The sequence below is a fragment of the Salminus brasiliensis genome, chromosome 19 (assembly GCF_030463535.1).
Source record: "Salminus brasiliensis chromosome 19, fSalBra1.hap2, whole genome shotgun sequence".
NCBI classification, from domain to species: Eukaryota; Metazoa; Chordata; class Actinopteri; order Characiformes; family Bryconidae; genus Salminus; species Salminus brasiliensis.
In genome coordinates, this window is record NC_132896.1 from 15,522,410 (window position 1) to 15,548,543 (window position 26,134).

Consider the following 26,134-nt stretch of genomic DNA (forward strand, 5'->3'; position numbering starts at 1 on the left):
ATATCTGATATTTCTCATTTTTACATTGCTGTAAATATATTCTACATTGATTCAACTTATTGCTAATTGCTTGTTTGTGAGTAAATTCTTATTATTGACACTTTTAGCAGATAAAAACACTTTAAAATATGTTAGAAATAAGTTAATTGAGCTTATATTATTACAATTATCTTAAAATTGGGAAAATTAGATATTAAGAGGATACATTTGCTAAGATATAATGTTTTCAGTGTAAATATCACTGTTTTGTGTTAAAAAAAAAAAAAACTTTAAAAGCTTTACTGCAAAGTAACAGTGAGAAAACAGCCATTTTTCAAAGAGGCAAGGTGTCCCACCTCTGACTGCCAGTTCAAGTGTGCTGTTTATTCACATTAGAACCATTTGGCAGTAAAAGAGGTGTGTGTTTTGACTCCTCTTGTCTTATCACTGTAAAACTGACACTGACACTACGTGTGAGCTCCCCCTCCACTTCTCCCTGCCTATCTCTCTCTCTCTCATTGTGGGGTGTCAGGCTGGGTCGAGAGGCCCCCATAACAAAAGGAAGGAGAGGCGGAGGGGTGCGCGACCCTCGCAAAGAGACCCTCTCATGACCCGGCGAAGACAGGAAACAGGAAGTGCGACCCCTGACCCCGCCGAGAGGCTCCTGCCGCGCTTCCTGGCGAGGCCCGCTGACGCTGACGGAGGGCTGTGTGAGCTGCGCGAGGGACGCGGGCTCGGCCCTGAGAAAGAGCCGGCGCAGGCAAATCTCCCAGGCAGCCCAGGGGAGGCTCCGGTTACACTGTAGCCTGAGAAAAGAACGCTGCCACCTGTAGGCCTCTTCCTCTCTCAGGCATAAAGGCATGGGAAGCAGAGGCAGAACTGCATGAGCTGAACCTTCGCTAAACAACTGCTGCTCAAGGAACGCAGCAAGGGTGTATCAATTTCAGTACAGCATCGAAAAAGCCATTTCTTGTGGAAACCACGATTAGGTGATCAAAACTAGGCAATTGGGTGCATCAGATTAAAGTGGGTGGAGAGGGGGAGGGGCCTATTCTACCCACACACCTACGCTAAAATGAGTGGTCAATTTACCTGAAGTCGCGGTTTACTTTGTTATCGAATACTGAGTGGAATTCTGACCTTTAAAAAACTCACACTACATTCTTAGCAACAAAGGTGGGACCCTTTCTGGTGATATATTAAACACTTTTAATGGGTTTCTAACTTTTGGGTTTTTAAACAACTAAAGGCCAGCATGAGGGCCCATGCTTCTTTTTCTCAACGTAAAATCACCTTAGTAACACAACAGTTTCACAGTTTTACAATTAATTTACTGTAGTTACTGAATAATAGCTCTTAAAAATAACAACCAGCACCCTAGACCCTAAGTTCTAATTATGTAGTAATTATTACATTATACAGATACATTCAGTAAACCCACAGTAGGTTTACTTAATACAGAAATACCCAGACAATAAAATTTTTTTATTATTTAATTTATATATATATATATATATATATATATATATATATATATATATATATATATATATATATATATATACACATACACACACACACACGATTATATGTATATTAAAGCAATAGAACACAAGAGGGTATGTCTTGAAATGTGATGATGGCTGTTGTCATTTCAAGATAACTTTACCTTGAGTGTTCTACTGCTTTCATACAAGACTTTGAAAAATAAACAAAGTAAGAAATAAATAAATTAAGCTGTGAACACATCATTTAATATGTTTTAATGTTAGCATTTCCTTCCGCTAAATTATACTTCTTTAACAAGGAGCTATAATAACAAATGCCACTCACCTTGTGCAAAGCAACCTCTCTTTCTTCTCCAGCTCAATTTCCCACTCACAGTTTTTGTCTTGTCCGTTTGTATGTTGTTATTGTGCAATTTTTGTCTTAATCCTTTTACTTTAATTTGAGGTCATTCTTGCATTCTTTTGCTCAGGGCACTTATGTTACTTCTTGCTTCTTGGTTCCAAATATTATTTATGGCATATTAACCTAAGTCTGTAAATAATAAACCATATTTCACCGTACCAGCACGGTTACAACCAATCAGCTTGCGTAGCCAGGATTAATTGACCTCACAATCTGATTGGTTGATGACAATTGAAAAGGCTGAGCTGAACCAGAGCCCTTTCAGGCAAGTTTGTTCACTCTGAGGCCTTCTTTGCACTACTGCCATGCAGTAATTTCCAGTAACACAAAACCCGGCTACTCAATGAATAAGGAGTGAAGGTCAGGTTAAATCACTTGATGAATTCACTAATAAAAACCTGACAAAATCCTCATAAATACTTTGTAGCGCTTGTCTCAGTGGCTACTACGCTTGCATAGATCCCATTGAGGGGGCCTTTCCCCACTAGCACATCAACCCTCCCTTGCTCACGGTGGAACCAACAAGCTTACTGGGTCTTTTTTTTTAAAGCATGGGACTTTATCCATAAACAGACGCCACGACTCTGGCTGAACCTGATACTTCAACAATTCTATGGCTTTATCCAAACTCCAAAGGGTAAGCCTTATAGTATCACCAGTTACCTTAGACTGCATACAGGGCTCAAGTGGTACCTTATTAACTGCCACTTAGTCGGCCCTGGTGTTTTGGAATTGTTACTATTGAACTGCAATAACTGTTGTGGAGCTACTGTTTGGCGGAAGGTTCTGGAAGTATTAAAATATATTCAATATAAAATTCAGGACTTCTTTGATTTATTTTGTTGCATTTAGGCGATTACACACTCAAGGTCATGTGTTATCACAAATAGCATCATGGCTGTGATTATCTATGGTACTTGCCTTTGGCTTGTGCCTGCGACCAAGTCACAGCCATGATGTTATTCGCGATAACACATGACCCTCAGGTATCTATTGCTTGTATATATATATATATATATATATATGCCTATGCTTTGTGACCTTTGTTAAAAGTGTACTGTTCAAAAGTTTGGAATCATTGTAGTATTAATGAAATAAAACCCACCCACCCTTTTAACAGTGTGGAGTAACTAAACAGGACTTCACATGAATATGATGTAGCATTACATAGTTCAGGGAGCATTTTTCTGCCCTTTTTGAGAAGCCTCTAAAATGAACTTCTAATGACTGTTTAGACAATGGGCAAGGTCATAATGAGATGATGACATCATGAATACTTCAAGAGAAAACCTGAAAATGTCAACAACTACATTTAAGAACTGTCTTCTTACTTCTTGCTTGTCTTAAGAAGTTTTTAAGCTCTTACTTTGGAATGTCTTTGCGAATCCAACCTCGAGTCTCCCAGATCAGCTGAACAGTCATTGCAAAAGTGACAATACTTTCAATGCTCTCTCTCTCTCTTTAATTCACTCTCTCTCTTTCACAGTTATGACGGCCTTAACAGTATGGTGCTTTTGGGAATGAGAAAGCTGCTCAGTCCTTGACATGCATTATCAAACATGCCATGCCAGTGAAGCCGAGTGTGCGTGCCCCCAAGTGCATTGCACCCTGGCCAGGGGGCTGTTCTTGGCCTACTGTGTGGTAATTGCTGCCTGTTGGGAGGCTAAGGTAGGAGGTAGAGACTGGAAGATGGGGGTCAGACCAGGCTTGGGCCTCTCGACTGGGAGGTAGGGGTGGACCGAGAAAGGGGGGAGGACGGCATAAGGGGTTCAGCCTCATTAGCAGTCAACTAATTGGAAGGAAAAGACCTCTCACATGCTCTGACTGACCTCCTAGCCAGCAGGGGAGAGGGACAGATAGAAGGAGTCTGAGAGGGGGATGGAGGAGAAGGAGTGCAAGAATGTGAGAGGAAAGGGGAAAAGGGAGCAGACCTATGGAGAGGAAGAGGGAAAGAGAGAGAAACAAAAAATAAATCTAGAGTAACTATTGATAATAACTGCTCATAAGAGGGAAACCCTAAGTGTGACCTTGTCACAAAACTCAACATGTTAAAAATGCAACTAAACATCCAGAAAGGCCAGATGTTTAGATTTGGAAACAAGTGCTGTGGACTGATGAAGTCAAAACAGAACTTTTTGTTCCCGATCATCAAAGGACCATTCGAAGAAGAAAAGGACCAGCAGAAAAGGCACCTATAGAGAGAGTTAATATGGAAAATGAAAGAATGAGAGAAAGGGACGAATGTGTGTTTGTGTGTGTGTGTGTGTGTGTGGGGGGGGGGGGGGGGGGGGGGTGTTGCTGTTCAGTTTTGGATTTTGGAACTAGTTCAACCCTGATGGTACACCTCAGGTGTCACACTTCATTTGAGGAACCCTCATGCCTGTGCCCTATTAGGAAGGCCAGCGGGCCCTCAGAAAAGAGACTAGACTGCCATCTAAGGGCGTATTTATTTGTATGCATGAATGTGTGTCTGCTGATATTCTTATAGGCAAGTGTTTTAGACTTGGACATAAACTTAGCTCACTAACACAATACACACATTCTTTAAGAAACTGGCTCATTTAAACACAATATTTCCTTAAAGATGAGGAGTGGTTATTTCACTTCCCAACAAGCCAATTTCCACAACAAGGATTTATTAATCAATGAATCACCAACAGATAGTTCTTTAGTACCTTCAATCCAAAATACGACTAAACTCTTTAAGTACAAAGGCCGCAGTATTCCTGTCGGCCCTGTAGGATACGTAGGACAGGACCACATTCTACACGTTGTGCTTTATTTGTTTAGATGACATCTGTGTGGGTCATAATTCATTTTCCTACAAACTCTCTTTTCCCCTTAAGATTAAACAGGCTGATTCTGTTACTGTATGTGTAAGACATATGAAATAACCCCTGAGCTGATTGGCAGCCCTATAATGTTTCTCTTTAAAAAAGCTCTTTCTAACATTTGGACCGGAACAGTGTGGATAGGCGGGTCATCTTAGTTTCCGTATATGGACAGGGCAACCTCATTGTGAATGGCCACATCATATTTGATGTAGGCTAAAAATGTAGAAATATGCAAATAGGATGATTCTGTGACATCACAAAAACAATACATTCACAATTGGCCTTGTTTGCAACAGATGTTCCACATATAGACTGCATGGACAAGGCTCCCTAAATGTAAATGGCAGGATCTAACTTTCTGCAGGCAAAAAAGGCAGATATATGCAGAAATGCTGTGTTCGTAACATCACACACAAAAAAAACATTCTAAATGTGAAGTATTTACAGTTTAGTTTCCATATATGGATTGTATAGAAAGGGCACCATCAGTGTAAATGACCACATCTAATTCGCTATAGGCTAAAAAGGCAGGTATGTGCCAATGCATACATTCAAAATGGGCCATATCTGCAGACTAGTGTCCATGTGTATGGACTGCTTGGGGACAGGGCAACCTTAATGTGAATGGCCAGATCTAACCTAGCTGTAGGCTAAAAAAAGTAGAAATATGCAAATGTGTTGTCTTTGTGACATTCCAAAAAAATGCACTGAAAATGTTCTGTATTTGCAGCAGTTTTTCTTCACATGGGCTGGGAGTGAACAGTGCTTTGGAAATCTTTACCTGTAGTTGTAATGGTCTGCAATCTACATCAAACCCTTATTTTAAACAAGGCAGAAAAACAGGAAAATGAAGCTTTCCATGATGCAGGCCCTTGAAAGGAGAAGCGTCCCATTTGCTCTGCACTAATGAAGTTTGACTGAGAGAATGCAGACTGCAGCCATGTGCCAGGCTCTAAAACAGTCACAAACAGCAATAAAAATAGCATCATTAAATAAGCATTATGTTTTCCACTCGTGTGAACAATATTCAACTCAGCTAGGCTGCTTAAACAACACGGCCCAGCCCAGATTAGCTGTATGAATTAAAACCATGATGGAAAGAAGTGGGCAGTTCACACAGTGTGGGTGCATTAACAGAAGGCCTAGCTAGAGTTTTAAGGTTTGGGCACAGCTGTGGTAGTGATCGCTCATTCAAAACATTGTCTTTCATGTGGACATATACTGGAGACTGGAGACTATTAATACTATTTTAAGTAAAATTAGCAGTAATTTGCTGTTGTGTTTTTCGTTTTGTGCTATCCGGTGTCAATCAGAGGAGGTGGAGGTTTCTTCCTCCTGCTCTGAGGGAGTTTTTCCATGCCCCTGTCGCCATTGGCTCACTCAAAAGAGGCTGGGACCCGGATCTGTGTAAAGCTGCTTTGTGGCAACATTCATTGTGAAAAATTCTATATAAATAAACCTTTTTTTAATTTATTGTTTCTATTTTTGTTAATTTTTGTAAACAATGTTTAAATGTCTTTAAGTAAAAACTTATTGAGGTGTTTAATGACGAAGCTTGAATAGAATTAAAAACAATTATATTTATTTGCCTTGTTGCAAATAGTGCAGAAATTCAGGTAACCAGGTAAACAGAGGGTTCGCTTACTTTATCATCCTTGAATTTTTATTCAAGTAAATATGGCCCATTCGCCTGCTGGACCATATTTACTAAAACTATATCTTTAATATCTAAATAGGTAAAAACATACTGATAATGAAACTGAACTGAAAACCTGTCATTGCCAGCACCATGTGTCTTCACCATCACAATCATTTTGTGTTGATAATGATGTGTGGTCACATATACAATATTATTGTATAAAAAAATAGAAAATGGAAATGATGCTGAATAAATCTACTGCATGATCAGGAGGCATACATGAGTCATTTTCTCACTTTTCCAGACAAAATGTCTCTCTTTTCTCACGGCTGTCAGGTGCATCACTGTCAGTCTTTGTTTCCATGGTTATGACATAAACAAGTGTTACATTTAAAACATCCCTTACAGAAAAAAGGCTGTTGCAGTAATGCGGAGGATGGCATATTGTCAAAAATACGTTGGATAGGTATGAAAGTAAATTATGACTTTTTTTACCCTTTTATTTGCCTGGGAGAAGGCCAAAGTAGCAAAAACTGATATTTAAAACATGTAAAAAAAATGTAAATCATAAGGATTTTGGGGCATATTTTTTGTTGGTGCAATAAATAATATATTTAATACCTAATAAGCTATTTATTCTCTAATAAAGTACTTCTAACAAGAATTTACAACCTGGGGACATAAAAGTTCTGCTAATTTACGAATCACCCATATATCTGTGTGTGTGTGTGTGTGTGAGTGTGTGTTTGTGTGTGTGTGTGTGTGTGTGTGTGTGTGTGTGTGTGTGTGTGAATATGGTTGTGCCGTAGCAGCAGGATGTAAAACTGCGTGCTGGAATGTGGAGCAGTGAGCTCTGGTTTGTTTTGCAGCATGTTTTCCCTACCTTACCTGCAGCTAGCACTCGGCTCCTGGATCTAATTAGAGGAGAAGGAAATAGAGAGAGAGAAAGAGAGAGAGAGAGACAGAGAGGGGGGATAGGACTGGAGTGTGTCACATACAACTCAGCACAGCCGGAGACAGAAAGCGAGGGAGGAGAGTGGAGGACGAATGAGTTCCACAGGGGAAGCAGCAAGAGGAGAAGAAAGAGAAAAGTAAGAACACTAGAGAGACGGACAGAGAGAGAGAGAGAGAGAGAGAGAGAGAGAGAGAGAGAGAGAGAGAGAGAGGGATCTAGAAGGAGGCAGTAAGTAAGAAAAAGTGGCAGCAGAGGACAGCTTAAGAAGTCATAATGTAAAGATAAAAAGAGAGTAAAAGGAAACACTAAAGGGGAAAAAACACTAAAAATGCAGGGAATAAGGGACAGATGTAGACAGAGTGGTTCTGTTACTCTGTTGGCTAATATTAGTCTGCAAATTAGCCGAGCGCCTTCTCCAGTTAAACACTGCTACTCTGCCCTTTATCTCTACCCTAAAGAATACAGACATGTAATAAATTCCATTAAACCGCCCAAATAATGGAAATCAGTCTCCTAGCAAAAGAAGTTTGATGAAATGTATTTACAATGTTAACACCTTATAACAATAAGCTATTAATGTCAGTCCTTATAATCCATACATGAGAAGTAAGCTCCGGAAATTTTTGTGATGACTTTTCAATCATTTAGGACGGAGGTCATTTACATATATCAAAGGACAAAGGTTAAATGTTTCTATCTGGTAAAACTCTGAATACAAGTACTATGCTATGCTATGCTATACCAGGCTACATGGCTAAAGCCAAGTATAGATTTTTTTCTACAAGCCCAACATGAAAGTAAAAACAGTGTGAGGTAAAAAAATAATAACAGGGTTGTAAATGAGCATTTCCTGCATCATTTAAAATTACATACTTATTATTTACACAACACAGTTAAAATACTCAATAAATAATAATAAAGGTGCCCTCAAATGGAAAACAGTATGCAGTTAGTGATGCAGTTTACCTATAGTTTGGTGCATGGAAGTAACCTGAACTCCAAACAGTGCCATCTTTGCATTGAAAAAAAAATCCAGCATAACAGGGTCAATTCCTAAAACCCCAAAACAGTTATGGAACAGCCTTGACTCAGTACATTTACTAGTGAAAAGATAGGCTAAATGCAACAGTTACCTCAGGAGAATATGAAAGCAAGGCTAAAAAGGCTAAAAGCTAATGCTAGCTGCCGAGATGAAGCACCGGTTTGAGAAGGGTCGACTGGAGGCAGCATTGCTAGGGATATTCATGCAGAGGCCTTTGGGGAACACCGGGGGCCGGGGGGCAAGTGCTCGGCTAAAAGCTAACACCAGCCATTGGGCTACAATTTGATCAGCTAGTTAAACAATGCTATCCAGTAAAACTCTGAATACATGTAATATGCTTTGCTATGCTGTACTATGCTACATGGCTAAAGCCAAGTATAGATTTTTTTCCACAAGCCCACCATGAAAGTAAAAACAGTGTGAGGTAAACAATAACAGGGTTGTAAATAGGCTATATCAGAGCATTTCCTGCAATAATCAAAATTACATACTTACTGTTTATATAACACAGTTAAAATACTCAGTAAATGCGTTCTATGGCACCTTGAAGGTAGAGTTACAAAAACAGCCCATTTAGTTTATGAAAAATGTGGAAAAATTCATTATGGCTGTTTTAATATATAAAACTGTGCAAATATGACAGAAAATCAAACACAAGACAAAGGTATGGTTAAGGCTTCAGTTAGTACCTGAGTAGGTTTTGTGTGTTAATTGTGCATTAATCAGCACATTTACAACATATCAGAATAATGCTGCTTTGTTTATCATGGAATATTCATGCAATGCAGGGCAGGGCAGCTGCTGTTTTCAAATGATGGCAATACATGGCTACTTTTTTTATGTGACGATTTGATAGTTATTTTATCTGCATTTGCCAACCCATCGTCTCTTGTAGGTGTCTTGGAAATCCCATATATATGTTTTATAGGTATATGTTATATGTATAGGTGTGTGTTCCTGCAATGTTGCAATTCTGGGCTAAAGTTTCTGTCTGTCTGTCAGTCGGCCTGTCTACATTGTCACAAATGAATACGATCCAATTCATTTCCATCCAGGACATTCCATCAAACCGCCAACACGACACGCCTAACAAGAACACTTAATACTTCCTCAGCTCTCCAGTCCTGTGCTGGCAAACACACCTCACACTTCCACTGGAAGGCTCAGGAATCAAAGCCCGATCAGATAATCTGCAGTATTTTGACACTACCTGCAGTGCTTGTGTGTGAGTGAGACTGCTTTCTGCAGTAACTCTACACTCTGGGAATTCCAGCAGATGGTGTAGATGACGGCAGAGACGACAAAAACGTGACGCCAAATATTTCAAAATCTAATTTGACAATTAATGTAACTGAAACTATACACCAGTGCAGCGGCAGACGGAACACGTACACCACCACTTCTTTACGTCCCTAGAATGCCCGCGAGCAACTCGTACATACACACATGCTGTGTATGTAATGCCCTAGGAGAAATCAGCTGAAAATGAATTATCTGAGTCATGCAGGACATCAGAATAACATGTCAGTATAGTATAGCAGGGCCTCCAAAGCCATTAACTGAACTGTCATCAGGCTGTTAGTAGAAATATTCCCAAATTCCAGGCCTGGGTGAATAAGGCCTTATACCGGTATGTATAATACAAATTTTGAGCTACATCAAATCCATCATCATTAAATAAGACTCTCGGTCAAGATGTGGCAGGGCATTAGGAACGGACCGTTTTTGATATCTGTGTATCCATAAGACTGCAGGCTTACAAATTGTAGGCTCAAAAATCTAAAAACTACATTTAAAAATAGATGTTTGTGTAGGATGAGTAATGGAAGCTGCCTCTTCAGTTTCTAGTTGTGCTAACATCAGCTAGAGTAGTTCGCTTAATCATTGAAAAAGTCACACCAAGGCTAGCTCTGGTTCTTAAAGGCAATGTGAATCTGAGTAAGACAGAATGTTTAGGTAGGAAATAATTGTGAGAATCCCTAAAATCCCCCAAAAAGTTAAATTCATTAAAATAATAAAATCATTTAGATACCCAAAGAGAACATATGGTCATGCTGTAGACAACAATCCAAAGCATCAAATCTGTTCAAAGCTGTCGGCCTGCATACTTCCGCGGTCTTCCTGTGACAGAACGTAATACATATCCAAACAGTAGAGATGTAACATCACATCGTGTATTTGCACTGGACCACTGCGGTATAGATGTTGCGGTTTAGCAGTAAGCTAAAGACGAAGCGTCCACACAGTGGATGGAGAATGATAATTGTATTAACCAAATTTAGGACAAATTTAGCTATATGACTCCAAACTGTTTGGTTTCCTTTCTTCCTTTATTCCTTATCACTCACTGCTCTGTTTCCAACATTCTGGCCTTTTTCCTTTTTATGTAAAGTACTGAAATGATAGTTGAACGGATTAGGACGATGTGTTGATGTTATTTGACAGCTGTAGGGTATGTGAGCCGAAACGCAGAACATGCTGACGGCTGGAGCAGTTCCACTAAATAGACAAAAGTATTGGGACACTTGCTCATTCATTGTTGCTTTCAAAATCAAGGGTAAGTAAAGTAAGTTTGTCTAGCTTAAATAAGCAGTAATGGTACAGGAAATGCTTTCAACTAGACTTTGGAGCACCAACATTCCAGAGAAGACAGTTCCACTGCTCCACAGCTCAATGCTTTGGGCCTTTATACACATCTAGCCTACACCTAGCATTAGGCATGGTGCTAAGAGCCTTATTCTATTGGGAATACTTCTTCTCTACAGGGACTAGACAGGTTGTGTGTGTGCGCACTAGAACAAATCTTGTGGGCTTTCGACTCAGATCCTGAAAGGTCAGATAACAAGCCTCCATTGCAACAGGATGCCCACACAAGACGATTTCTGAGCAAGGTTACCATGTGATGACCTATTTGTCCATGGAACATGCTGAAAAGGTCTCGTATTCAGTCATTCACTGCTGATTGCTGGTTTGACTGTGGATTGCAACTGTTGTAACCTGGGGTGATATGTAAGTAAGACAGACAGTGTAGGAGCGAACCTCCCCGCAGACAAAAGAAATTGAGCCGTCTCTGAATTACATGCGTAAGAACTGGCCTTTGAAGTTCAACCTAATGGCTGACAGCTCACCACCATAACACCTGTATGAAAATTCAAACAGACACACGTTGAGTATGGGCCATAGAGGATTATGTCTATGAGCGTTTCTCTCTAGTGCTGGGGCCCCCAATAAACGTCTGGTAATTACTTTCATATGAACGTATCGACTCAAGCTTTCCAACTCTAAATCCCTTGGATACATTTAGCACCAACAGTCCATAGCTAAGTGGAACAACAATGGAGAGAAGGCAAATTTCGACATGCCGATAAGAATACGCATGTCCTTTGAGCTCTCGCCGACATGGAACGGTATTGGAACGGTCGTTTTATTCCCTCTCCGTTCATTTTAAACTTGGCTGGGCTCAGGCATTACATCAGCCATTTCGAGCGTGAGAAAGCAGATTCCGAAGAGCCGAGGGAGGTTAGGGTTTTCTCTTTTTTCCATGTTAGTGCGGTCCCTGCTGCCGCGGTGTCAGGAGAGGCGCTAATCTAAAGCCAACAGCTCTGCACCTCACCACCACAGAGCTCCAGCACTAGTCACGCTAGGCCTCAAAAACACATCTCGAATGTTGTAATAAAAAAATACAAAAAATTACGTCCATAAAACTGGCTCGGTCCACACCCAGAAATGTTTTATAGTAGCAGACCCAAAATGATGGCACAAACTCAAGAAATGTATCACTGAGACCCTCGGCTGGGAGAGTTAAGAGCACTGAACATATCGAACTTCAGAAGCCGAGGGAGATCTTCCTTTGACCCCACATTCATCACAGTCCAGAGGAAAGTGAGGGAAGCTCACTTGGAATGTGCTGGCCAGTTCTACTGAAGGCCAAGATAAATTCCTAGTTGTCTCGGTCATAAAAAAATATGCATTATCATATAAAAAAAAACACTTTTTTAACACCAGTTGACAACGCCAGCTGCACTTTACGTTAAGTGAGCATTCTGTGAAAGACCTACTGAGAAACCGCAAGAAATCACACTGTTAACATGGTTTTTAAGCACATATGTTAAGACTGTATAGGTGAATAGGGTCAGATGGACTAAAGTATTGGGACATCTGCAAATTCACAGTTTCTTCTAAAAAGGTATATAAAAAATAGTTCATCCTGTTTTTTGTTGGAGTAACTGTCCACTGAAGCATTGCTGTGAGGATTTAATTGATTGCATTCAGCAACACCAGCGTTCGGTTAGGATGTTGGGCGATCACCATCCCACCTAATCCCCAACTCATCCCAAAAGTACTGGATGGGGCACCATCATTCCAGAGAACACAGTTTCACATAGTTCCACTGCTCCACAGCTCAAAGCTCAGAACTTATATTCTCCTAGTCCACACCTGGCATTAGGCATGGTGCCAATAGATTTACATTTATCTGTTATCTGTTCTGTAAATATCAGCTCTTTATTACCTTTTTACTTTTTTAATTTATCCTCTACCCTATTTATTGTTTAGTGTCATTTTTCCTTTAGTTTAAGACTGTGTTCTGTGTTTTTTGTTAATTGTCATACGTGTTGCTCTCACCAAGACAAATTCCTTGTATGTGTAACATACTTGGTGAAATAAAGAGATTCTGATTCTGATTCTGATTATCTGAGAGTCCTATTCTATTGGCAATATTTCTCTACAGGGACTAGACAAGCTATCTTAACAATATATTAGAATCCTTCTGTGATATCCTTTAGAATAATAGAGTTAGGAAGGGGCCCAGAGTGGACCTGCGGAACAAGGTGCTGTCACTATGATCAGAGGATCGGTAGTTTGAATCCAGGTCAAGCTGCTGGCCATCAGCAACTTGGGCCCAGAGAGAGCACAATTGGTCTTGCTCTCTCCAGGGTGGGTAGATGGCACATTTCCCCCACATCACTCCAGAGCAATGCTGGCCAATGCATGAGAGCCGGGCACATGCCCAGTGAAGTTACATCGGCGGCAGTTCAGAAAAAGAGCTCGCTGGCTGGCTGTGCACGTATCAGAGGAGGCGTGTGTTGGCCTTTACCCTTTCAGTGTCAGGAGCATTGCATGTGATCTGGGGAAAATGTATATCGGTGGGTAATTGGTGATCCAAACTAGGGAGAAATGGGAAAAAATAAAACTTAAAAACAACAAAAAGAATTATAGTTAGGAAGGAATATGTAGAATTTCAGACTGCAGATATACTAGGTCAAGGAATTCTTTATGCCTTCCATGAACATGTGGCCCATGTCTGGATTGTATCAGGATGCACTTTGGCCAGACTACAGTTACACTCTTCACTATTCACATTTCCAATGTGACCACTCCTGCATAATAAAGCACATCAACACATACATAATTTCCTTTCACCTCTGGTAGCCTACTGTTAACATGCTTTCACACCTGTTACTACAAGAAGAACCCATTTTAAACAGGCACTGAATCGCCTGCACTGGTATAGGAGGATGCTTTTCCATGAAACTGTGACCATTTCTGTGATTTCCGGTCAGGGGCACTACTGCCCAGAGGACTTCAAGGCATGAGAGAAGTCAACACCAGTAGGAAAGAAGTGTACCTGGTTTCATTGACACAGGACATCCGTAATTCATTTTTCCTGTCATGCCAGACGTTCAGCCTTGAAGTTTGTGTGAACGGCCTCTAAGAGTATTGCTTCTGAATACAGATATTACAGCTCATTTCCATCTAGAAAACAAACCATTTGTGGGGATGCTGTCATTATAAGAAGGCAACATTCTGTATTTTTGAGTCCGATTCTGTAGGAAACAAGCTTTTCAGTGTTTAATAACACACTCTGGTTTTGGCAAATGTGATGGAGCAAAGCCTTCATTAAAACTGCTTTCAAAAACCACGGTTAGAAACTGACAAAGCATACTAAAAAATAAACACATCGCTGTCGAGTTTTGACATTTTCATGATCATAATTTAAGAGAATGTCATAGATCCAAAAATCTGACAGACCTTTAATTAGGAATGTCTCGTCCTTCTCCTAGGAAATGACCATTTCTGAGACTACCAGTGAAATTGAGACATTTTAGTACTTTGCAATTCCAGCACATCCCAACAGAGGCAGGCTGTGGCATATACATGAACACACACAGTGAATAAAGTATTAACATAATAATTTTTTAAAAATGAACATAATTAAAAAAAACATAGGCACGATTGCATTGATTAGACAGGTTCGATTAGTATTCAATAAATTGCCCAGTTTTTACACACATGCTTACAGGATCTACTATTCAACAGTAGTTCAGTTCTACACTATATGTCCAAATGTATGTGGACACCTCTTCTAATATATACTTTAAGTTCCACACATTGCTGACACAGATGTGCACATGCAGACATAGCTTGTCTAGTCCTTGTAAAGAAGACGTATTGCAAATAGCACAGGAACACATAAACACGAACCCGTTGGCACCATACCTAAAGTCAAGAGTGGGCTAGAGGGTTATAAAGCCCCCCTGCATTGAGCTGTGGAGCATTGGAACGACGTTCTCTGGAATGATGGATAGAGCTCCATGCAATCCTTTTGGGATGAGAGGGGGGGTTGGGGATGAGGTGGGGTGGTGATCATTCAACATCCTGATCCTGAACATCCTGTTATTGCTGAATGCAACCAAATCCTTACAGCAATGCTCCAAAATCTAGAAGAAAGCCTTTACCTGGACAGTAGAGACTCCAACAAAAGCTGGATAAGCAATTTTTAATACTCCTTATTTTGGAAGAAACAATGAATGAGCAACAATGTAGTGCATATGCAAATCTATTCTTGTAAGATGCAAATCCCTCTAGCAAGAAACAAGCAAGAAAACATTAATTAGATGATTAACATAGAAGGCTTACCAGTACGTGTGAGGAATATGTGCATTAAGCAGTGTCAAATACTTGATAGAATAAATAGTGACTCATTTATCTGTTTATAGTGTTAAACACTGTAAGACATGATGCCTCGGTAAACAGGGTATCAGTAGCTACACTATGCAATCTCAGCGGCTCGACGGCTCAACTTTTCTAGGATCTTGCTAATAATTCCAGGACATTTGAGCAATTTTCTCATTTTCTCGGAGCTTCCACGTCTAGAAAAATAGTCTACATTGCCAGGTCTTCTAGATTTCCCAGGCATCGTGGGAACCCCAATACTCAATCCAGATGTTAATTTAACAAAACGCCCCCCCACCCCCCGCCTCCGAATCAGTCTTAGCTTCTTTAAGAAAACAAAATCCGAATCAAGACTTCAACCTCATTCTAACGATGGCAGGTCATTTTGGGTGTACTGTAGGTATGCAGGGTTTTTGTGGCTGAGCGATGTTGTGACTTATTTGGTTCTGTCTCATTTGGGGTATTCTGTGAGGCTCGTGGTTGTTGCTCATTCAAACACACTGATTGCTGATTTGCTCCCTTGGGTTTGTTGATGTTTGTGGCAGAACACCACAGAAATCTACTCATACGCCAATACCCCAGCACAAACAATGGCCTAGCTTCTAACCTGCATCTCTTCACACACACACACAGAGGCAAACACAGACCCTCTTGACTGTGTTGACTATGTGCGTGTGTTTATAGGGGCTGCGGATGTGTATGTCTTCAGCATACAGAGAACTTACTCTTCTCCAGTGTTGTGTGACACACTCAGCTGCCTAATGGATGTGAATAACTGTGAGCTTACAAATACACTTACGCTGCCCTCACAACCTCCATATAGCTGAGGCATGATCATATGATGCTGTATGTATGTGTGTGTGTGTGTGTGTGTGTGTGTGTGTGTGTATTTGTGGCAAAGTTTGTCGTTGCATCTGACCAAAAGCTGAGGTCACCAAGGTTCATGACACCTTCAGCCCTTGCCCTTTGCTCAATAGGCATTGCACAGCACCCCAATCTGGATCATGGGGGTGGTGGGCCCTCATGGTCATTCTATTTTATTTGTTTAGGCTGATTCTGGCGGTCCGGTCACAACCCCATATCTAGCTTCAGGGGTAGGTCCCTCTTCCCTGTTTCATGGGGATGTCACAGGGATATGTTTTTCAGGATTCACCCTCAGATCATTAGACCAAGCAAGCCCTACCACCACAAAAAGGCCCCGATCCAGGAAGGGCATTTTACAACATTTGAAAATTACATCATCTGATAAGGATGGCTTCCTGTTGCCTCCTGTTGAGATGTACCAGGCACAGCCAACTGGGAGGAGACCCAGAGGAAGACCCGGGACCTGCTGGAGGGATTATATCTCCTGGCTGGTCTGGGACTGCCTGGGGATTTCCAAGGAGGAGCTAGTGGAACTGGCTGGGGATAGGGATAGCTGGGCTTTTGAGCTTTCTCTATTGCCACTACAACCCTGAACTGGATTAAGGGATAAGAAGACAGAGGAAGATGATGATGATGATTATGGTGATGATAAAAATGACAGTTAGTTTCCTCCAATCAAAAGTTCAAAAGGGGGACACACCACCAAATACTGCAATTCAAAGATTTCTGATAATATTTGAACAATACTTTACTTTCCACACAAAAAATTGTCTCAGACTTTCAGACTCCTCTTGAATTTACACATACTAGGCTTTCGTCTGATAGTGCCAGAATGCGTGCTGGGTATCTACACACATTGATTTAGCACTCGTCCCTAGCTCTTGGAACAGCGGCTGGCCGAGAATGACTGCCGACAAGATGACTGGAGGGGAGAGGCCTCAGGCCAGATTCGGCCGAGACTCTTCACACAGAGAGCTGGGAAAAAAAGAGAGAAAGAGGAAGCCTGCTCAAATGAGGTAATGCAGTGCAGTAATTGAGAAAATGATGGCTCGTCCCAAGCGAGATGTGACCCCACAGACCCCTGGACCTCCCCCACAGCCCAAGGCCCGGGGCGGCTGAGCCTGCCTCTCTGATCTCCCACTCCAGCCTGTTCAAACAAGAGCACCACGTTAATCCACTCAGACAACCCTGAAGAGCAACAGGTCCAAGTGAGGTTCTCTCTCTCTTTCACAGACACATACTCTCTCACTTATTTAATCACACACACACACATACATACATACAAGCCCAGTACTGAGTCACATACACACACATATATATATATATATATATATATATATATATATATATATATATATATATATATATATATATATATATTTATATATATATATATCTGTGCATGCTTAAACACAGACATACTTAAAGGTGTACAGATATAAGGGGAATTCCATCTAATTATTTTTAATTTCTGCATAACAGCTAAAAATTTGACAAAAAAAGTAAATTAGACTGTTTTGGAGTGAAATACTCTAAAGAATCTAAAGAAAACATCAGAATTGTTCACAGTGATGGTAAATAAAGAGTTTAAATGCCTCTGAAAGCTACATGATCAAATTATTATTACATATACAATCTAATAACTGAGACAACATTTCATAACATTTTAAGATTTAAGATTAGGTTTTTCCCTCAAACATACATACTTGTTATAATCGTTTCATGGCTAAGGGGTACATGCAGGGTGGCAAAATAGTTCCCTAAAAACATATTTCAAGATTAAAGATTTACCACCATTTTACCAATTTGATCAATATTACAACTTAAAAAAACCAATATTATTAAAACTCAAAAGATGCACTGGATGTTTTGGACTGTTAGTAAAAAGGCTAATTTGAGTTCTAGTCATGGTGATGTCAGGCTTCATTTTTCACCACTGCAAAGAAAAAAATCAGTAAGTTAAACAGTTTCACACCTAAATATTGTTCTCCATCTTACCAACTGAATCATGCAGACATCTTGAAAATTCAGTAGGATTTCCCCTTGAATGCACACACAAACACAAACACACACACACAAATACTAGCAACCACACAAAGTTAAGCTCACACTGCCATGCACACAATATACACTCTGAGCAGAAGCAGTAAAGAATGTTTATATACCATGGGCCTCTCTCACTCTTTCACTTTCATCACATACACATACTCACACACACAGGCTCGCACACAGAAAAGCAATAGTTCACCGGCACAAAAGAAAGCAGGTCTAATCCTGACCTATGGCTCTGCACACAGAGATTTTCATCAGCACATAACTTTAAACACGCAGCCAGTCAGTCCAGCTGAGTCTGGCAGATTCCTCCCAGCTCCCTCGGGATGAGCTGCTAATCCACACATGAGCAGAATGCTGTGTTCTTTCAGAATTAGGAAGTGGACATATGAAAGCCGAAAGGGTCAGATATCAGCTCCACATTAGGACACAATGCAGACACACCCAGAAAGAGGATATGCTGTACCCAACTCATGTTAAGAGACACCTGGGCTGCTTCCGAACCTATATCCTAATATACTGTACTATACTATACTGTACATGCTCTACTAATGACTGGATGTCTAACAGTGGTGGTGAATTATTTTGATGTACTATTTAGAAAGGTAGATTTGAATCTTCTAGCTGTTACTTTTAAAGCTGGGCAAGATTTTAATAACCACAAACATTTATGCAGTGTCAAAAGTTTGGGCAGATTGCATATTTTCTTCATTTTCTAAGTAAAACAATATATACACATCCTCTACAGAAAACCCAAATACTGTTTATTTGTTATTAATTTAACATATTAGAAAAAGATTATAACATTAAATGTGGCATATATTAAGATTACAGAATGCTTGACATGCTATATGTATTATATATATTTTTAAATATATATTTACATTTTTTCCAACACTGAGCGATGCCACAGAAGAACCACTTTGTCGTAGAGATCCTTCTTCAAAAACTTCACTTGTTTGTATAAGTTCTTTACCAATTTAAAGGTTCTTCACACTCACAGACACTAGAGCAGAGATGTGTGGTATTATGGCCCTAAATACCACACATTAGTCCAATCACAAATAATATAGAGCTTTCTCCCTAATCCTTCTTATGTTGACATACTTCAAAGGGTTTCCCTAAGTTTTTGACAAGCAGTGCATAACCGCCCCACCAACCATGCATTCACACTCACACACGCAAAAGTAAAAGGTCTAGTGTCACCCAGCTGCTGTATTGTGGAGAGACCTAATGCGGCCTTTTGCTTTGTCTAAAGCACAGGTCTGTTTTGAAGGTACCTGCAGCCCCTATACCTGAGTTCTTCCTTTCTGCATAGCCACAAGTGTTCTCATGTGCAGGTGTGTGTCTGTGTGTATGGGTGTGATTGTGAACTGAGTGACGCATTTCTTTGATTGGGGTCATTATGAGATGATTTTTAAACACGATTACTCTATTTAAAAACTCAAAGATGAATTTTTACCCTCTCTGTACAATGATTACAGTGTACGTAATGATGGCCTTGTCTTTTTAAAGGCTGTCTTGTTTATTTTTTCCCAATATTGCAAAGTTTCTAAAAATATTGGAGATCAGAGAGGAATCTCTAAAATGCTATGAATGCTTTGTACTAGTTTTCTTAAACACTGATTATTCGATTAATCATTAAAACACACTCTTACAAATAAAGGTGCTTTAAAGGGTTCCCTGAGTGATGCTGTGGAAGAACCATTTTGTGAGAGATCTGTGAGCACGAAGAACCTTTAAAGTGGCAAAGAACCTTTACATTAAGTGAAGATTCTTCAAGCTTACAGGTCTCTTGTACAAAAGTGGTTTCTTCATGGCATCGCTCAAAGAACCCTTTGAAGCCCTATATTTTGAAGACTGTAGACAACTCGCTAATATATAAGCAATAATAACGGCCCTACTATTTACATAAGCGAGACTATAGAAGAACTAATTTTGGTTCCTTAAAGAACCACATTTAAAGGGCCTTTTGTAAGATTCAAGAAGAAAGGCATTTAATTTTAAGTCAAAGGGGTGTCAACAAAAATAATGGAACCCTTTTCTTTGCTTTTCATCACAGCCTTTTCTACAAGGTTCTTTGTCAAGAGGTTTTTCTCTATTTAACATTTAAACGTTCCTCTGTGCGTGTAAAGCCATAACTCACCTGGTTGATGTGTTTGAGTTTGTCGATGATCTGGCTGACAACAGGCTCGGGGGGCTTCTGTTTGGTCTCTGAACCATGAGGGTGGGGCCTCCTCAACCCTGGCCCAGGAAACCTATTCAGACACATCAAAGTCATCAGGCCAGGTACACACTTAAGTTCATCCTACAACCTAGTTCCAGACACACATTCAAGAACTTGTAAGCAACGTCTGCCTTGAGCCTGACTGTGGCCTCTGAGCGAGCCATGCGTATTGCAAACATGGACTATATCGCCATCTAGAGGTGAAATTTAAATGGCCCCAGGAATATCATGATTCCAAAGAAGTCCAGGGAATTTTAGAATTCAATAAAGGCCCCAGGAATTTGATCAATTCCACTGTATAGTCCTACAAATGCTAAATCACAAGAAAACAATTCTGCACAAATAACTAAACCAATGCAACTTGTTAGAGGGGAAACGAGACCCCACCTCCTTCCCGAGACCACCCCAGTTTTCTGGAGTCATTTCTAGATCACACGCATCAAAACTGCATACAAATGACCAACATACAGCAGAGCACCAGAGAGAGCAGCTCTAAATGCCTCCCTTCCAGCATGTCTATCCAGACATGAAAGCAGCTAAACTGGGTCAGATATGTACAGGAATATCTTAACGTCTCTGGAAATCGGTTACATATGATGCGCTTGAAATCTCAGAGTAGGGGTGAGGTGTGTGTATGTGTGTGTGTGTGTGTATGTTTAAGACAAGCACCAGGCTTTCCCCTCTCCCACAGGACCAATTGGGCTCATGTTCCAGTAGATTACTCCCTATTAAAATGTAATTAGTGTTGATGCACAGAGGCACGGTAGGACAAGCACTGAGGGAGGCACAAGCAGTGAGAGTGGAGTGACACTGCCACACAAGCAACACACACGCTCACACTCACAACGTACACTTACTAACTCAGACTAGCATTAGACTGTCAACCAGCAAACTTTACTATAGTCAATAACACATTCAGTGTTTTAAAAGACATCAAAATTCAATAAAAATCAAATAGCAATAATAACAAAAAAAAAACCTTTTCAGTTTAATAATAATAAAACCCACCAAAAAGCCTACAGAAGAAATAAGACGTTATGGGCATTTGGGGTGTCAAGTGTAGGGGATTTTTTGGGGTCACATTTTGCTTGTTATTAAATAATTAGAAAAGTATTTGAGCTTAAGATTAATAAGATTTGCATTTCTGTGACTCATACACCCAACTCAGTAACATACATCTGTCATAGGACAGTGAATGTACAACATTCAAGGCCAAGGCCTCTTAACTTCCTGTCAGTGATTATAACTGCTATCAAATAAACCCTTTTTATGTGACACAGAGAAATCAGCTGTAGTCAATCATTAGATTGACGAACACTGACCACAATGACCAGAGGTATGTTTGAGTAACTGGTACAAAAATGACTGAATCTCTGGATTCTTCAGTATAACTACAGCTAGGCAGTTGAAACAGCTGGAACGAAACTGGCTATTCCAACAGGACAGTGACACATTACATTGACAAAAGTATTGGGACACTTATATGAGCTTTTATGATATCCCATTCTAAATCCATAGGCATTTATATGGAATATTGCTGTCCACTCCAACTTTACCAGCAGGTTTAAAACTCAGCAGAGATTAAGACAGCAGAGAGTTAGCTTTGTGCCTCAGCACTCTGTGATCCTTCTCTGCAACTTTACATGGTTTGCCAATGTAAATTTGCTGGGTTGTTCAAAGTTTCACCAGCTGACTTGTTGCAATGGTGGTATCCTATTACAGTACCATGCTGGGATTCAGTGAGCTTAGTTGAACAACCCTTTATTTCACTAATGTGTGTAAAGGCAGACTGCATGGCTAGGTGCTTGATTAAAAAATAAAAAACACATAAAATTCTTTTTTTTTTCCTATAAAAAGAGGTTATACACTCACTCTACCACAAATGACAGATATACACATGTTCAACAACCAGTTTATTCAGTTTAAATCCAGGTTGAAATCTGATAACTGCTTAATGTATTACAGTAAAGCACAGTGTGCTGTTCATATGTCCAATTGAATAATCTGCTGATGACCAAAATCTTTATTAGAGCATGTGTAAACACACTTACTAACAACTGCAACTATGGTAGAGCCAATTACCTCAGACAAGTGACATTTATCAGCATCACACAAATGAATACAGATTAGATTAATGAGATTAAACACGATACATCACAGGTACAGAAATGAATATGTTGAAAATAGACTTGATCACTGAGCGAGGCAGAAATATGAGATCATAGTCCATTCTTGGCAATGACATAACCTCCAACACTTCGTATCGAGCCATCTTTCACTGCCTCATCGCCTCCTTGCCCTGCCTCTTCATTAAGCCAAATTACATTCCCATGCTTAGTTTTTCTACTTATTAGATCTGATGGCAGCCTACCTTCCGCTCTTAATTATCACATTAATAATACAGACACATGCCCTATTAGAGGAGGAGCTGATGGAAAAAGTTGGGCAGAGGAAATGAGAGAAACAGCACACACACACATACACTGGCTAGTGGGTACTCTGAAACATCTACTGGTCTCTATTTCGAGTGTTCACGCTTAATCAGTAAACCAAAAAGGTGATTTTTCGGCTGGACTGGAGAGTGAGCAGGCCTACGAGAGTTACTGCCTCTTACTGACTGACATCTCACTGACTGACTGATCGATCCCTGAATGGCTGACATCCCACTGGCTGGCTTTGGTTCCCAGTTGCCTTTGGGCAGTGGAGGTTCAATAGTTAGAGTTCTGGGTTATTGATCACAGGGTTGTTGGTTCAATGCCCAGGTTTACTAGGCTGGCACTGTTGTATCTCTGCACAAGGCCTGTAATTTCTCTAGACCCTTTCCACATTTTTTTATGTTGATGCCTAAATAAAATGGTTAGTCTCCCTACCAATCTGCAGTCAATATCCCATTATGAGAAAGGGAAAACAGTTATTTGGCTTTCTCACAGCACATTGGAGACAAAATTTAAGATTAAAAATATATATATATTAAAAAGGAAAAACAAAGATTTTGTAGGGACATAAATATTCAGACCCTTTGCTGTGACACTTGAAATGTAGCTCTAGGGGCCTCCTATTTTTTTTGATCATCTTTGACTGAAATCCACCTATGGTAAATTCAGTTGATTGGGCATGATTTGGAAAGACGCACAACGGTCTATATTAGGTCTTGCAGCTGACAAGGGATATCAAAAACCAAGACATGAGAAGAAAAGAACTGCCTTTAGAGCTCAGAAAAGGAGAAGGCAACAGAAAAAACCTCTGCATTCAAAGTTCCCAGGAGCACAGTGGCCTCCACAAATTATTGCATAGAAGAAGTTTAGAACAACCAGGACTCTTCCTTGATCTGGTCACCCCACCAAACTAAGTAATCAGGGAGAAGGGCCATGGTAGGAGAGGTGACCAAGAACCCAATAGTCACTCTGGTTGAGCTCCAAAGATACTGTGTGCAGATGGCAGAAATGTCCAGAAGGCTAATCATCACTGCAGCACTCCACCAATCTGGGCTTCATGGCAGTTTGTCCAGACAGAAGTCTCTCGTGCCTCTCTAGTCTCTCACTCAAAGACTGGACTCTCAGACTGTGAGAAACAAGATTCTCTGGTCTGATTAAAGAAAGATTTCACTTTTTGGCCTTAATTTTAAGCGCCACATCTGAAGATAACCAGGCACTGCTCATCCCTGCCCAATACTATCCCTACAGTGAAGCACAGTGGTGGCAGTATCATGCTGTGGGGGAGTTTTTCAGAAGCTAAGACAGGAAGACTGGTCAGGGTTAAGGGAAAGCTGAATGGAGCAAAGTACAGATATATTCCTAATGAAAACCTGATCCAGAGAGCTCAGAATGAGTCGAAGGTTCACCTTCCAACAAGACAATGATCCAAAGCACTCAGCCAAGACAACACAGGAGGGGCTTAGGGACAACTCTGAGAATGTCCTTGAGTAGCCAGACAGAGCCCTGACTTGAACCCAATTCAACATCCAATCGTTCCTATTCAACCTGACAGAGCTTGAGAGGATCTGCAGAGAAGAATATCAGAAAATCCACAAATCTAGGTGTGCAAACCTTGTGGCATCATACTCAAGAAGACTGTAAGGAGGCTGTAATCACTGAAAAAGGTGCTTCAACTGAGTAAAATGTTGGTATACTACAATTCTGTTTTCACTTTATCGTTAGCACATATCATTTTAGCACAAGGCTGCAACATAACAAAATGTAATGGTCCAATAGAATAGACCTGGCATTTACTGTAAGTTAAGAAGGTTCTTTCCTTCTCCTGTGAAGTTTGCTATTTTGGAGATACAAGATGACAAATAGTGACAGTGTGACAGTGACGATATACTATGAAGCAACGCCTCCATTGCTTCGTTTCTCCATTGCTCATCCTCTTTTCATAGAGGCCTAACATATGGATCATAAAGCAAGGCAGACAACACATTCACTAAAACACATCATGTGTCTTACAAAAACAACAAAGGCTAATAACTGAGCACTTTATTAATGAGTTGGTGTTTCACTTCAGTTGGGATGTTTTAGCATTAAATGTCAAAATGTGGGAAGAACCCAAGCCAAGCAAGCCAGATACTAGTCAACAGATTGGGAGTTAACTAACCTCACAGTACATGCAGACATCCTTTTCTGAGTTCCATTAGAGGGTTATTGGAGCCAAACAGGGACTTGAACCCTGGACCCTCAGACTGTGTAACACACCCTCTACAGAAGTCACATTCCATGTAAGAAAGAGAAAGTTGTCTACAAGACAGAATGTCACATTAATGAACTCCTCATTTGTACACTGGTAGTACCTGGCTTGCTTGACTTAGGCTTGCTGCATTTTGGCAGACTTTTCACAATTAGTCTTTTGAATGACCTTGAAGACTCTTAACTCTTAACAGAGCCCTTAAGAGTCCTTCCTAAGACCCCTTCTGTGGGTGTAAACCCCATGAATGGCTATTTGTATTGGAGGAAGCACATGTGAGCCCCTCAGTGATGAGGGAATAGCAATGACTAACACGGGGAGAAAATTGTTGTTTGGTAAAATGCTGAAAGCTAACACACTGAAATGACTTGCCTCTCAGCTTTTCAGCCTTCCATCAGGTTCAGAATAGGACACTCAAGCGCTACCATAAGCAGTGGGAACCTGCTTATATGTGAACAATGGCCTATCCTCATGCTGTTAGTCTTTCTGACTACCTGGCCTTGCTGTTGACACTGAGGCCCAGGGCTTAGTGTTTTTGCTGTGGTCCATGAAGGAGTCCATTCAGCCCTGACTGCTGGAGAGCTTTCCAACAAAAGGCAGGTCTTCATAAACCTTAGAGGACTCATGCCCCTACTTGTTGAAATGGAGAGCAGGCTTAAAGACTGGGGGGAGGAGGGTGGAAAGATTGGGATAAGGTAAGGCGAGCGTGAGGAACTTCAAAATGCTCTACCATCTCCACAATGTTCTCCTTTCAACTTTTTACTGTTTCTGAAACAGTGAAAACTATGTTCCTACATTGTGACTCTAGGATGAGGAAGATTATGACCAATGTGAGGACACAGATCTAGAGGACGATAAGGCTGTTTGTCCAAAGAGTGCCATTGCCGGTCACTGTTTCTCAGCCCTGATCCCTGGTGTGAAAGGCTCTGGCGTCTGTGAGCATATCGGAGTGGCGGAACCAGATCTGCCCATCAACACTCACTCTCAAACTCTGCTG

General features: G+C 40.5%; 1 protein-coding gene across 2 annotated transcripts in view; it reads right to left on the reverse strand.

Moving 5' to 3' along the window:
- Positions 1 to 26,134, reverse strand: part of gpc3 (glypican 3) — a 225,174-nt gene that overhangs the window by 52,056 nt on the left and 146,984 nt on the right. For both annotated transcript variants that reach the window (XM_072662855.1, XM_072662854.1), the window contains exon 6: positions 20,377 to 20,488. In XM_072662855.1, coding sequence (XP_072518956.1) covers positions 20,377 to 20,488 — 112 coding nt within the window. The remainder of the gene's footprint in view (positions 1 to 20,376; positions 20,489 to 26,134) is intronic.